The following is a 14846-nucleotide window of genomic DNA, read 5'->3' as shown; positions in this document are numbered from 1 at the left end:
CAACAAAACTCAGTGGGACGAAGTCTCTACTGGGTGTTGGTTCACCCCCCCCCCCTCGAATTTTCCCCTGACAATGCCAGCAAGAAATAAACAAAACGTTGGTATTTTAACTTGATTGATTAAACTTGTGAATGGTGACACTGCTCACAATTTCTAGAAATAATAATTTGGTTAAAACTACTGTTCAAAACTGGACCTTGACACACTGGCACGATTTGGCTCTCAATGCCATTTTTCAAAATTTCCTATTATTTCAAAAACCCACTATGATATTCCAAAATCTGAAGGAAAAAAAAGTGTGCTTAGAAATTCCTTCTAGTGTATTTATGCGAACCTTTGTGTGGTTTCCTTTATTCTGATGAAATAGATAAAAGAACAAACACAAACCTGCACATACAAGACTCAATACAAGCTTCACAGTGGATTATACTGGCTGTGGGTGCTGTTGCTAAAAGCTCATTAGTAAGCAAGAATGCATTCCACAGTGAACTATGTGGATGGGATGTTGACCCTGCTCTCTGCTTTGTCGGCACCTAACCTCAAACTGCAGGAGACGAAGCAAACAAACACACAGAAATAATCCATTTACCCCATGATTAACTTTACAGACTGCTTGAATGAATAAAACACACATATGGATAACAATGAGTATGGGAATACATACATGAAACACTTTTTTTCCTTGTTGGTTTTTATTTTACATAAACAAATGTTGCTTCCATTTCAGCCCACACTCATCTTAACCTTCTTGCTTCTCTCTCAGATTCCAGCAGGGTGAGGATGTCTCCTTCTCTCACGGGACCCTTCACGTTGCGAATGATCTGCCTGTTCTGCTCCCCGATGAACTCAACCTTCACCTATGAATATACATGGGGGGGAGAAATCACTTAACTGGCCATTTATTAATCAATGACACACTGGACCATATTAGTGGTGACATCAGCAGACAACCGAGCAAGATTGAGTTTAAACAAACTTGTCACGTGGTATTTCCACATGCAATAGCATCGGATTTTCCATTGTAAGGAGTAACTTTCAAAATTGTGACAGCAGTTATAAAATAAAATTGTGATGTGTGTCATACATGAATGTAAAGCTGAAATTTCGGAGAATGCAGAGATATATTACACATACCTTGCAGAGGACGAGGTAAAGAATAACTGGAGTAAGGAAATAATGCATTTTTAAAGAAAAATCTTTTTCCAGTTCGAAACTCTACTGCCCAGCAACTTCATGTGACTACACTGACGTTGCATATTGGCTATGGTTCAAGACAGGATGTGGCTAGGTACAATCACTTTATCTGACTTCTTAGTCATTATTTCTTGTAAGGTGTTTGTAATATGTAGACATGTCCAAAATCTCATCTATAGACTGATGTACAGTCACAGACAATTCTGGGTTGTAATGACACCATTAAGTCAATGAGGTTGTTACAAGCCAGAAGTGTCGGTACAATACACATCACACTTTTGTTTCATGACTGCTGTCAATTTTAAAAGCTGCTCCTCGGGATATGGCAAATCCAATGCTATTGCATAGGGAAACGCCATGTGATGGGATTGTTTGGACTGTATGTGATATCTCACTAATATGGTTCATTGTCTATGGTTAGCAGTTAGGTGATTTCTGTAAGCACTTACACAAAATGCCTAAAGTATCACCAGTAAATGATCTACCTTGTAGTCTTACATCACTGAAAATTACACCCTTGTACACTACAAACCCCATGGGATTAAGAACGAAGGCATCAATAGATTGATTTCTGACATGTAGGGGTCTCAAAAATTCACATGTGCAAATCTCACAATTAAAAATTATACTTGTATTTTAGACTATGTCTAATGTCACAGCATTTTTTCACTGACTGTCCTGTTGACATTCTTGCTACAGCTCTCTTGAGAAAGATGTATCAAGTGTTTGATCTCATAGTTGGAAAGGTGTATTTGTGAGTTTACTGTTATACCTTGGACTTCCAGCTCCACTGATTCTTCACCACAGCTGCCCCTTCCTGCAGACTATATCTGAAGCAAACAACCCCACTACATTCAGTTAACCTTTAGAGAATAGGTGCACCCAAATTACACACTTTCAAATGGCTGCTTCCGAATGAAATTACCATCATGGGACAACACACAAGAAGCCATTTCTTGAAAACTACAGATGATTCAGTTCTATATTTTTTGTTTATTTATATGCACATGAAGGAATGACATAACAATGTATTTAATGTTACTATTTTTAACAAATCAACTTTGAAAATGTGATTTCCCCCACAAAATCATGAGATGTAACATGAATGGGGTATTACTCTTCATACCATTTCTTGATGATATGTCTTGCTTTTACATAATGACAAAAATAAATAAAACTTGTTCACAATGTGTGACAATTAAGGGTCCAGTAGGAGGCCTCCAATTTTCACAATTACCAGAAAATTACAGAGACAAAATTAGTTGCAAATTTGACAGGGTTTTTTTTTATTGGGGGACGGGGATTGATTACATGTCTTTGAAGACTGGTCTTTTGTCTTGCTTCCCTGGACATTTGATCATCTAAGCCCAAAACTAGAAGCAATTTTCTGGATTTACTTTTCCACATGATGGCAAAACTGCTTTTCTTACACATTGTCATTATTTTATCCCTTAAGACAGTGGTTTCCAAAGTTTATGGGGCAGCACCCTGTTGCACCATGGCTGGATTACAAGGGCATCACGAAATGTTCCAATATTTTCACGGAAATGACGGTGATTGTTATGAATATGACTGTTCCAAATATGTGCTCATTTAGTACTTTTTACACATAAAATATTTCTGAATTTGAAATATGTGTTTATTTTTTAACTTAACGCAAGTAACCTAACCATACTAAGTGTTGCAAGTGTTGGATAGACCTATATTCTGACTTGGCACCACGGAAAAATCATAAAACACTAAGGGCACACTGAAACGAAAAAAAATTGGAAACTCCTGCCTTAGCCCTGGTGTCACAAGCAGCTTTTTCTCATAGTTTGTTACTTTAACTTACTGTAACTTGGATAATGATGATCGGAGAAACATGTTTTGAGTTCTGCATGAGTCTAGAGATAAGTGCATAAATTATTCCACATCAATGGCAAACATACAAGGCATTATACAGGTACCTTTTGGAAATTCACATCCTGGCATAGCTTGGGTGGGGGTCCGATGAATTTCAAATTTCGTGTAAAAAAAACTTACTTTCCCTTTTCTCTCCTTCTTCTAACAGATTTTGGAAAATTTATTTCTTTCCATCAGGATTATAGCCCAAAGTATACTGAACAAAACAAGGTATCATTTGTACACGTTCTTAGTCCCGGAAATATAAAATTTCATTTAGAAGCATTCAGAATTTCAAATTTCCTGCTGAAAACACGCTCGGCGTTAGTGCAAATACCTGGAAAATCAGCTTTGGTGTCTAAGGGCTAAGAATTACCTAGGGGGGACATGATGTTGTGACCAAGTTCGACCTTTGAATCATAAATTTGGCAGTGACTGACTTCGAGGGATAGATGTCAAAGATCTTCGGTGGAAAGAAGATATCAAGGAGCTTCTGCGAAAAGTGTTCCCCCACAGTGTCAGGAGCTCTCAAGATGTGTAGTTTCGTATCGAAGTGTTCATCAGAGTAGAAGTAAAAGCGCAGCGCTGAGTACTTCGCAAACCTAGTTGGTTCTCATATGTAAAGGTCGACCATATTCCTTTTTGAGGTTAAAGAGTTTATTTTCTGTTTAATAACCTATGTTATTTTTAGTTTCTTGCCTAAGATTAATCTAATTTCTGTATTAGTTTTAACTAAGTAAAACAAAACCCTCAAGCTTGCTAGGGCAAATTAAAAATTTGTTAACTGCCTTAAATTGAAAGTTTGTAATAAAAAGCAGTAAAGAATCCTTGGGTTTTCCTTAGCAGATTTAAAATGTAAATTAGAAGTGCAAAGGTGGAAAAATCTGTTCTAACTCTAGCGTAAATGAAACTGCGACGCAAAAAAGCCTGCGTAACCTTTAAATGTTATATCTTCTCAAGTGCAAGGCATGAGACAGGGGTGGGAGGATTATGGTTAGATCTGGATCGGTGGTGTGTGTGTGTGCTTAGTTTTACAGAAATGCCAGAAATAACAACTAGAGAAAGATATTTTTAAATGCAGGGGAATCATCTACACATTTACAGGACCACTGGCCTGATGCCACTCAGTGGCGTATGCAAAAGGGGGGGGGTAGGGGGTAGGGGGGGGGTCAGGGGGTTTAAACGCACCCATTGGGCTTTTGAAATATTATGAAAAATGCTGGAGAAAATTAAAAATGGCCAATTTATCACAGTCAAAAATCTGCGACGATACTACTACTACTGCTACTACTAATAATAATTATAATATTCCCATGCAACATGGAGAAAAGCAGAGCATTCCAAACACATTCAGAATGAATGCCTTGATAATAAAATATGAGGGCACCTATGATTTAAAAGAAGAGAAAAGTTGTTTTGTATCTCAGTTGTATCAATGTTCAATGAACATGTATTTTTTGTGTGTGTGAACAATGAGCATTAACTAAAGAAGTTCTTGGTTCGTTGTAAGCGGGTAATGTATAGACAAAAGCTAGGTGGATAAAGCCACCAGTCCACCTTCCCATTGTTTACACTGGCACGTTTAAATTTCTGAATTCAAACGACAATAAGCTTAACTACTGTAAAATGTTTTGTTCGTAAGAACAGCGAGACAATCCAGATATGAATTATCGGGGACATTTATGCAGGGACAAGAGCTGAAAAATTCCAACCAATTCCAGGAATCGAACCCTGATCTCCCGCGTGGTTGTCAGAGACACTACCGACCAGACCACCGCAGCTCCTTGGATGAGTTCCATACTTTGATTATTTCAATGTATTTTAATATATTTTCTTGTTTTTATGGATTTTCTTCACACTTAAAATGTCTCACCTTGTTGAGTAGACACTTATTTTGTAACAAAGAAACAAAAAAAAAATGCTCCTAGAATGTCAAAATGGAATGACTAGAAAGAAATTTTGTTTTACTGCTTTCACAAATACTATATGTAGATTTCTACTACTTAACAGTAGTAGTGGTATTAGTATTATTAGTAGTAATTCAACTAATTAATAAACAATAAGTATTAATTAATTATTATTATTATTTAATTAAAGTATAATAAAACAATGGTAATGTGAATTTGGAGAAAGCTTTAGAAATAACCCCCCTGATGAAATCCTGCGTATGCTACTGATGCCACTAGACTTCCTTCGGTACTACAACTAATAGGGGCCATTCCATGCCAAATCACACAGCCTCCGACCTCACCATTCCCGAATTGCATGAAAATGTGAGAGTTAGTACTATTTGAGGAAACAATAATATTTGCACAATAACAGCAATTCATACTTTTTGTGTAGCAGGGTTGCCAACTTAGGGAAAAAGTGAAAAAGTTTGACACATGGGGCCGAAGAAAAAAAATTGTAACTGTTGTTGCAGGTAAGCTAGAATCTTCTTATTGGGCTCATTTTGAAGCTAAAGGATTGCCCTTTTAATAAAAAAATAACTTGTTTACCTTCATCAATCAAATTTTTATGTCAAGGTCATATCATATCAATTTTCAAAACTGTATTTTTGAAATTAATGCATATGGTGAATTAAGATGATGTCTACTAGTTGTCTATAAGTGACAGAAATATCATCTTGGGATGGCAATGGGAACAGGAGCTGCTAAACTTTATAAACTTAACGAAAAAGTGTTACTGGGCATTGATTGAGATGAAAACACTGGGAACGATGCAGATGTTTACATTTTAGAAAAGTATATAATAATAATAACAAATAACATTACGTATAGTGCAGATTAATAGCGTTTCCTATTCCTCATCTTCTCTTCTGAGGTCTTAGTGTCTGAAGCTGGGATCTTATAGGTCCGTCCAGTTTCAGTTCTTGGATCTACACTAGTCAGAACATCCTGGATGGGAAATCTTCTTATGTATGGGTGTTGGGGATATACGTATGATGGAGAAGGACCATGTGGATGAAGAAAACTGATAACTTTCACAAACATCAACAACACATCCCAACCACCATGCATGATCATGAATACATGTCACAAAACCATGAACTTCTACAGGCATCACATATCTTGTATCCAAACTATAGGTGTGGAAGAACATATCTTAATTGTTTTCTGCTACTGGTATGTCCTTCAATATCAAAGGGGTTACAGCACTGTGTAGGTACATAATAGTTCTTATCCATTGTATTCTACTGCAAACAGATCCACACACACACTTACAAAACAAAATGTTCCTGGCACAGGACACCTCTCACTGCTTGAAAGACTGTAGCTGCACTGAGAGCGAAGTGACTGAGCGCATCTGAACTTGCTTGTTGAAAACCTTCAGTGCAACAACTGCCTAAGTTCACTGCACCAGTGGATAGTAACTATCATAGCTCTTGTTCCCAATGCCATCCCAAGATGATATTTCTGTCACTTATAGACACCATCCTAATGCATCATATGTATGAAGTTTTGAATTTCAAGGTCAAAGGTCATATGATATGACCTTGACATGAAAATTTGATTGAAGGTAAAGAAGTTTATTTTCTATTAAAAGAACAATCCTTTAGCTTCAAAATAGCCCAACATGAAGATTCTAGCTTACCTGCAACAACAGTTATGATCTTTTTCTTCGGCCCCGTGTGTCAAATATTTCACTTTTTCCCTAAGTTGGCAACCCTGCTACATGAAAAGTATGAATCGCTGTCGGCTGTTATTGTGCAAATATTCCTTGCTCCTCAAATAATACTAACTCTGAGCGTTTCATAAAATTCAGAAATGGTGAGGTCAAAAATTCCATTTTTTTTGAGTGATTTGGCATGGAATGACCCAATAGCAGATACCATCAATAAGCATAGAGTAGCATGGACTCACCTGTGTACATTGTCCTTGGGATCCAGTACGGCCCAACACCTTTATTACCTGCAAAACAATTATACATGTAACTACACTAGAAATGCAATACTACTATCAAGCCTACATACTACAGCAATAAAGCAACTTTAAAATGTTCAACCACCACAAAAAAATACCTTGGCAAATTTATTTTGCTGTACAATTCAACTGGTGTCAAATTCCATAACCAGGTACAGAGTGATTGAAATGTTCCACAAGCTTAACATTGATTCCTTCTAACATGAAAAGTGAAAAGAATGATAATTTAGCATGCTTGCACAGTATAGTTTGCAGAAAATTTGTTGCTGTAAAGACACAAGGATTGGGCAATGTGCATCACCCACGTGCCTAAGTATGTCACAGAAAACTGCATGCCTAAAACAGGATTAGATACTTTTGACTGTCAGTTTACTTCACACACGAAATTCTAAAGATTAATGAATAACTCAAGTCTGTGAAATTTGTTTTCCAGAATGTCAATTTCGAGGGAGAAAAATAAATCATTATTAAAACAGCATTGTATCAGAAAAACATGACATTTTAGTGTCATATAATTGGGTATGAATGCACAATATAGAGATGTCTCCAATTACTTTCCTATTTCTTATACTCACTAAATATGCAGTCCTGGTAACGTATCTGAGTTAAGATTTGGGGGTCATGTGTAAAAATTGTACACTTACGTCTATATATGTTGCAAAATTATGTTCTTCATTACCGCAATCATTTTCCATACATAAACATAACAACCATGTTTGATGATATGAACAAGTGACATTCGGCATTCGTTGAGCTGTCCACAGTGTTGCCACGCTGTTTCTTCGTTACTTGCAGAGCATTAATTGTTGCTTGGACAGTGAGAAGGACAAGGTAGAAGAGCATGTGGAATGCGGCCTTTGATTAGAGGTAGGTTTGGCAACGGTGTTCAAGCGTTATTCTAGAAAAATGGCATTTTGGGCAGTGAGGAAGCTAGTGCTACAAAACTTATACTTTGTTACAACATGTGCTCATTGGGAAAAGATTTAACTGATATCCCAAAAAAACTTTTTCCGGTAAGGTTATGGTAAGAAAGTGTCTTGAATTTCGTAGTAGATTAACTTGGCCTTCTGATCAGTACATTATGAACGGGTAGCTGCACGAACCATTTCCGGTAAGGTTAGGCAAGCATAGTTAAAATTTTGTTCATAAAACAATGCGATCAGCTTTTTTCATGATTTCCAGACGTGACCTCTGCATTTTAACAACAGATTTGTGATTAGAAGGCCAAATTTAGTTAGTTTACCAAATATTAAAGAAATTTGAGACATTCTCTATATTCTACATGCTCCTATAATTGTCATTGGCAACATTCGTAGTCCACAATTTTGTTGATATACATAGGCAACATTTATATTTGTAAATCTTAAACGTCATTGCACCTGGCAACATTACTCATACCACTCAAACAAGCTGGGCTAAACATGAGACTCGCCAAACTCAAAACCCTTTTTGGTGAAACAACATACTTAATCTTCTGACGTCAGGCTAAATGTAGTGTGTTTATGCCAAGAGATTTAAGCCTAACCTAATCACAAAAGCATTCCATGCTTAAGTCAGAAGATGAAATACAGCACTTGATCAAGAAAGTGTTTGAGTTTGGTGCGATAGTCATACCCACAAAAAATCTTGCATGTAGTCATAAGACACTTCTGGGTTGTAACAATATCACTGAAAGTCAATGGAATCGTTACAACCCAGAAGTGTCTGTGAATGTACCAGTACAGCTGGAATGGAGAAGTTGAAACAGGGTACACAGATGCAAGAAAGAACCCTTTCAGGGTAAATTATGATTTACATTTTGAACAATATTGATGTTCAGTCTGTAATAAGAGTTGCTGAATAATGCTGTGGCATATCCATACATATCTTATGGATGGACATTTATTAGGATGATCGATTAGTGTTATTCTTACCAGTGAAAACGGGTTTCGGTGGGGGGGTCCATTGCATTGGCCAATACAATACTGATTACAAGCACTTCAAAACCTTAATTGAACAGTTGTAACCTTGCAGCTATAAGGGCAGAAGGTTTAACCTGGCACAGTTTGCGCCAAACCACAGATTTCCTTCTCCTAGCAGACTTTCCCAGGCATCACGTGAATGCTTTCAAACATTGGCATAAGCCTTGGAGACAGCATGTGCTTTGTCCTGTGCCTACCAGGGCTTGTCTCTTCCTTCCGGTGTCCATTGTTGCCACATTGTCAAGGATGTGAATGTTCTGGTGGTGGAGACATCTTTGCTTGCACTCCAAAATGACACTTTGCAGGTCGGCCTGTTGCCACGTTTGCGCCGAAATAAGTGGCCCTTTTGGCCTACAATGGGAGGAGGGCGATTTATTTGGTAAGTATCCGATAAGGCCCGAACACCTCTCACTCGTTTATTTTGTTAATTTTAGCTTTGATACTTACCTATTCTGCATTGCGGAACATTCTTGAAGGTGAAGTTATGCCTTTCCAATAAAATAGTGTCAACTTTTCATATTAAGAGTCATTATTTGTCTTCCTTGTTCTGCTTGGGTAACAGACAATATGGTGTGCACTCGTCATGGATCATCGCGAGTCATGCTTGTGTTTTTGTCGATTTGGAGTGGGTATGCAGTGTTTCAACATTCTTAAACTAAAAATACCTACTTTCGTATTCATTATGTCATCACAAACCATTGACGGATAGCCCCACGAACCATTGATGGATAGCCCCATGGACCATATTCAGCAAGGTTAGGTAGACAGTTAAAAAAAATTCGTAAAAAAATACACGTTTGGAAATACTGGCGAGACCGCGTGACTTTCGACGCTCGCACCATCTGCACGTACATAATGGAAACAACGGCATAATGTTCCAGAAAATGCAAGTTCCTTACATAACAAGTGATTATTTCTTGTTCTGCAGCATTCTATGGTGAAATTTTCAGTTTCCGCGAAAAAAAATACCTCCAAGAACTTCGAAAATGCTACAGAAACTGATTTCAGTAAGTAGTTTCTCCTGTAAATTTGAAGAAATCCATTTGGGCGATATCGGATATGTATCTTTAATTTTTCATAAACAAATTAAATGCAAATGTCAGGCACTTCAACCTTTGGCCACAGTGTTGCATTTTTTTAAAAACTATTTTTCTACCAGTTCACATGGATCTATGACTTATATGCTTCACCAGAACTGTCCGGCTCTGGTACCCCTTTCTACACCCTCGATTTTCCGCACATTTCAAATATTTTCGTTACAAAAATTAGTTCTTCATAAGAAACAATGTTTCAAAATAGCGCGGAAAGTAATTTTTTAGATCTATGTGCTAGGAAACTTACGTTTTTCAATATTTAGATTCCTTATGTAACGTCAAAACGGTTTTGCAGGGATTTCATCATGGCGCATCTTGGATTCATGTCACAGGCACACATCTGAACATTTTCTTTTTCTTCTTATCTCTGACTTGTGCAATGGGATAATTTGCGATTTCAATATATTATATATGTAATTTATTGGCAGATTGGACATTTGAGACATTGCAATTGTTTTGTGCAACTTCAGACATTCGGATTGATTTGTGTGAAATCGAATTAAGACAGGACTAAATATGAGATTGACAGACGTTCAACGGATGGACATAGAGGACTTTGTTCAACGAGACATACGGGAGATTGTACTTGACTTACAGGGAGATGGTCTGCTGGCTGCTTCGAGGAAATGTGCACTGTGTTCCAGAAGGTACCGTAGGAATGTGTTCCTGAGATTAAGATATGGCACAGATGATTCTGAGTTGGCTTGGTGGTGTTGTCCAAAGTGTAGGTTTGATCGTTCCGTGACACCCGGAACATTCTTCGAGAATATGAAGTTGCCTTGGCGCGACATATTCTCGTTGATGTTTCTTTGGTGTTGCAGGAGTAGTGTTCGATTGGGATGTGATATTTGTGGTTTGCGAAAGAAGAACGTTATTCAGTTTTACCGGTATCTGCGATATATTTGCTCCTGGAAGATACTTCTGTCAGACGACAGCTTAGGTGGTGTGGGCTCTGTTGTACAGATGGATGAGTGTGTGTTTTGCAGGAGGAAGTATAACAGAGGAAGGGTAGTTCCGGAATGGTGGGTTTTCGGCATGTACAATTGCAACACAGAAAGGAGCTTGCTTCTGCTTGTTGACGATCATACATCCGAAACCCTAGTTTCGTTGATCGAGAAGCATGTTCTTCCAGGAATAGAAATCTGGTCAGATGAATGGGCATCTTACAAATGTATTTCACGTCTTGGGTGGTTTTGCCCCTTACACTCACAAGACTGTGAAACATAAGGCACACTTCGTTGATCCGGTAACAGGAGTTTTGCACTAACAGGATTGAGGGATATTGGTCTGTTGCGAAAAGGCATATGAGGAAAAGGAATGTCATGTGGTCCCAGTTTTTGGAGGAATATCTGGATGAGTTCATGTTGTTTGACAGGTATGGAAAACAGCGACGAGACGCGATGAGGAATATCATTCAACAAACATATTGTTGAACGGTATCCTCAGCATGTGTAAATATGTTATCTTGTAGAACATCGTGCACATTTCTTTTCGGCAACTGCAGGCCGTTTTCTGAATGACTTGTAGATTGGGATAATTTGACACTTCTTATTTTTATGATGGAACGAAGGGGTAGGGTAATATTCTGTGCAAAAGGACAACAAAAACGACTTATTACATACGACTGACTTCACTTTCTACTTCGACCTGCAATGCCTGGCCTTGGGGAAAAGAGGTAAGTTACCTTCTTAGCTTTACTTTTAGCCTTAAATTTTTGTTTCTTCATGTGTCAATGCGGAAACGGATTTCTTCAAATTTAAAAGTTTGGGGCTCATTTGGGGGCTGGTGACTCCGGCCAATTTCTAACATGTCTTTAAAAAGGGACTCTATAGATAAAGGTGGGTAGCCAGAGTGGAGTAGCGGTAAGTCAATAACCCCAGGGGTGGAGCCCGGAATCGGTGGGAAATTTGGACACCACAATTTCCAACGACAAAATCTAAACTTTAAACAGCTCTACAGTCGTAAATACTTCTTTCCGCGCTCATTTTTTTTTAATTCACAATTAGGATCAAATAATCTTCATAAAGAAAAAAATATTTTTGGAAAATTTGAGGGTGTAGACTAGAGTACCCGACCCAACTGTCCATAGGTTCTTCAAACAGTTTGCACGAAGCATCTAGTTGGTTACACGGTAAAACACGAGTCATCTAGTTCGTTGATTTGGAGTCAAGTAGTGTATTTGGTGCCTGCACAGTTTGAACTATGTTCTGGGTCGGTGTATGTGTGGTGTATGGTCACGTGGTGAGTGCTAACTAATCAAATGAACATTTAAAGCAGCAGACAGTCATTTGTTGAATCTTCTGAACTTGAACACAGCTTTCAGTCTATTGGGTTGAACGAATTTCCTTGCACCAGCCTGACACTGGAATACACCTGCACTACATCGAGTGTCAAAAAGTGCAGCGAACTAGATGGGGCTAATGTGCACTCAACGCACTTTGTTACAAATGGAAACAAGAGCCCATGATTGTTTCAATTTTGGGTAACTATCGGATATCGCCCGAACAGATTTCTTCAAATTTACAAGAGAAACTACTTACTGAAAATAGTTTCTGTAGCATTGTTGACATTCTTGGAGGTATTTTCTTTCGCGGAAACTGAATACTTCACCATAGAATGCCGTAGAACAAGAAATAATCACTTGTTACGTAAGGAACTTGCATCTTCTGTAACATTAGGCCGTTGTTTCCATTATGTACGTGCAAATGGCACGAGCGTCGAAAGTCCCGCGGTCCCGCCAGTGTTTCCAAATGTGCCTTTTTTTTTTAGAATTTTACTATGCTTAACTAACCTAACCTAACCTTGCTTGAAATGGTCCATGGGGCTATCGTGAATGGTTTTTGGGGCTATCCATCAATGGTTCGTGGGGCTATCGTGGATGGTTTTTGGGGGCTATCTGTCAATGGTTTGTGATGACATAATGAACACGAAAGTAGGTATTTTTTGGTTAAGAAGGTTGAAACACTGCATACCCACTCCAAATCGACAAAACAAAAGCATGACTCGCGATGATCCATGACGAGTGCACGCCATATTGTCTGTTACCCAAGCAGAACAAGGAAGACAAATAATGACTCGTAATAAGAAAAGTTGCCACTATTTTATGGAAAAAGGCATAACTACACTGCAGAATAGGTAAGTATCAATGCTAAAATTAAGGAAATAAACGAGTGAGCGGTGTTCGGGCCTTATCGGATAAGTACCCAATTTTGGATCCCGCAAGGTAACACTTTACTATACCTGAGACAGATTTCTTCAAATTTACAGGAGAAAGTACTTACGCAAATCATTTTCTGTAGCGTTGTTGATGTTCGGGAATGTAATTTTGATTCATTTTAATGCGATTGAATGTGGTTTTGTACGAAAATCTATTTCCGACGCGCTATTGCTGCTGCCGCCGTTTGCTTCCTGCATGACAGCAGAATACGCTCTCGTATTGTCCGTATATGCTTAATTGAACGAAAGGAGTGCTAATGGAACCAAACCTAACAGGCCTAACCTAACCTAGTAGGCATACCTCGTCCCCGTGATGGTTTGTGGGGCTATCGTGAATTTTTGGGCTAACGTCAATGGTTTATCTGGCTCAAGGAACGATCAACGGTAAGCTATCGCCATGTTGTGTGTGGAAATAAACAAGAACAGTAAGTACTCGTAAATGTAAGAAATATACATTACTTTCCTAACAAATTAAATTATTTCACCTAAATAAGTGTTCCGGAATGCAGAATAGTACGTTAGCAATGTAAAAAAGTGCGAAAGAAATGATTCCCAGGTGTCTCAGGTATAGTAAAGTAGTACCTCACGGAACATTAAAACGCATCTGTAAATACAATCAGATAATTCAATTAACATTTACATAAATGGGAACTATGTCTGGTCCAATAATAATGAAGTAGAACTACGAAGATATTCTGTTATTTATAATTTCAGATGCTACGAGTACATTTTGTACCTTGTCTTACCTTTGGGCAAAGAACATATGCAAAACAAAATATGTAGGTAGGCTATAGAAATTAATAGTAAACATACATATTTCATACCACGTTTTCCTTTCTGTCACGAGTTTTTATTTTATATTCCACTTTCAAATTTAGTACATTAATACAATTTAAAAACTACTCTTACCCTTGCTAGTACAACTGGTTTTTCCATCTTTGTCCCAGGTAAATAACGTGGGCAATCAAAGAGAACACACGCCGAGAAACACAGACTCAAAAAAGATGGATGGACATCCGCACAGATTCTACGCGCACAGCCGAAAAAGAGTGAGGGACATGGAATGACATGTTTCTACGTTAATTCAACAACATTACAAATTAATGAGCGGTTACATATGCACATGTATAGAAAAAAAGGTAAAGTGCTCCCCTCTGCTTAGCACCACGCCATGAAGGCGTATAGGGGGTATGGGGGTAACGCCCCACACTTTCTTGATCCGGTCGTGAGTGGGGGTGATGTGATCAGCATCACGACCCTGACCGCCTTTACCCCCCCCCCAGGGTTTCCTACAGGTACTCATGTCATTCGACGCTGGGTGGGCGCCAGGGCCGCTTCCATCGTTATAAAAGTTCCCGGATTTGAACCAGCCGGGGATCGAACCCGGGACCATGAGCGGAGTTTGAGTTTTTGCTTTGGGAGGGCCAGACTCTGGGAGGAGCATATGATGTACCTGAGGGTTATTGAATATCCCCTAGTTTATAAGGGGCACGGAGGCCTTCACCGGAAATTAAAAAAAACTTAAAAACACTGAATTTTAGACCTCTTAGATTTGAAAATGTTAAATTTCCTCG

The 14846-nt window shown here is 38.4% G+C and overlaps 1 protein-coding gene across 1 annotated transcript; it reads right to left on the bottom strand.

The window, feature by feature from the left end:
• Window positions 1-657: 657 nt before the first annotated feature.
• Window positions 658-14321, bottom strand: LOC145996996 (small ribosomal subunit protein eS28-like). Its single transcript, XM_083133606.1, has 3 exons — window positions 14182-14321; window positions 6942-6989; window positions 658-857 (listed from the first exon to the last, which is right to left on the bottom strand). The coding sequence occupies exons 1-3, from the start codon at window positions 14206-14208 to the stop codon at window positions 735-737; spliced, it is 198 nt and encodes a 65-aa protein (XP_082989732.1). The 5' UTR covers window positions 14209-14321; the 3' UTR covers window positions 658-734.
• Window positions 14322-14846: the final 525 nt, after the last annotated feature.

Source organism: Lepisma saccharinum, chromosome 13 (genome assembly GCF_977018435.1).
Source record: "Lepisma saccharinum chromosome 13, izLepSacc3.1, whole genome shotgun sequence".
NCBI lineage: Eukaryota > Metazoa > Arthropoda > Insecta > Zygentoma > Lepismatidae > Lepisma > Lepisma saccharinum.
This window is presented reverse-complemented; position numbering and strand designations above follow the sequence as displayed.

Coding starts and splice junctions, on each gene's coding strand:
- LOC145996996 (XM_083133606.1), bottom strand. CDS start 14,208: ATGGAAAAACCAGTTGTACTAGCAAGG. Junction 6,990..14,181: donor AACCAGTTGTACTAGCAAGG/GTAAGAGTAGTT, acceptor ATTGTTTTGCAG/GTAATAAAGGTGTTGGGCCG. Junction 858..6,941: donor CCCAAGGACAATGTACACAG/GTGAGTCCATGC, acceptor GTATATTCATAG/GTGAAGGTTGAGTTCATCGG.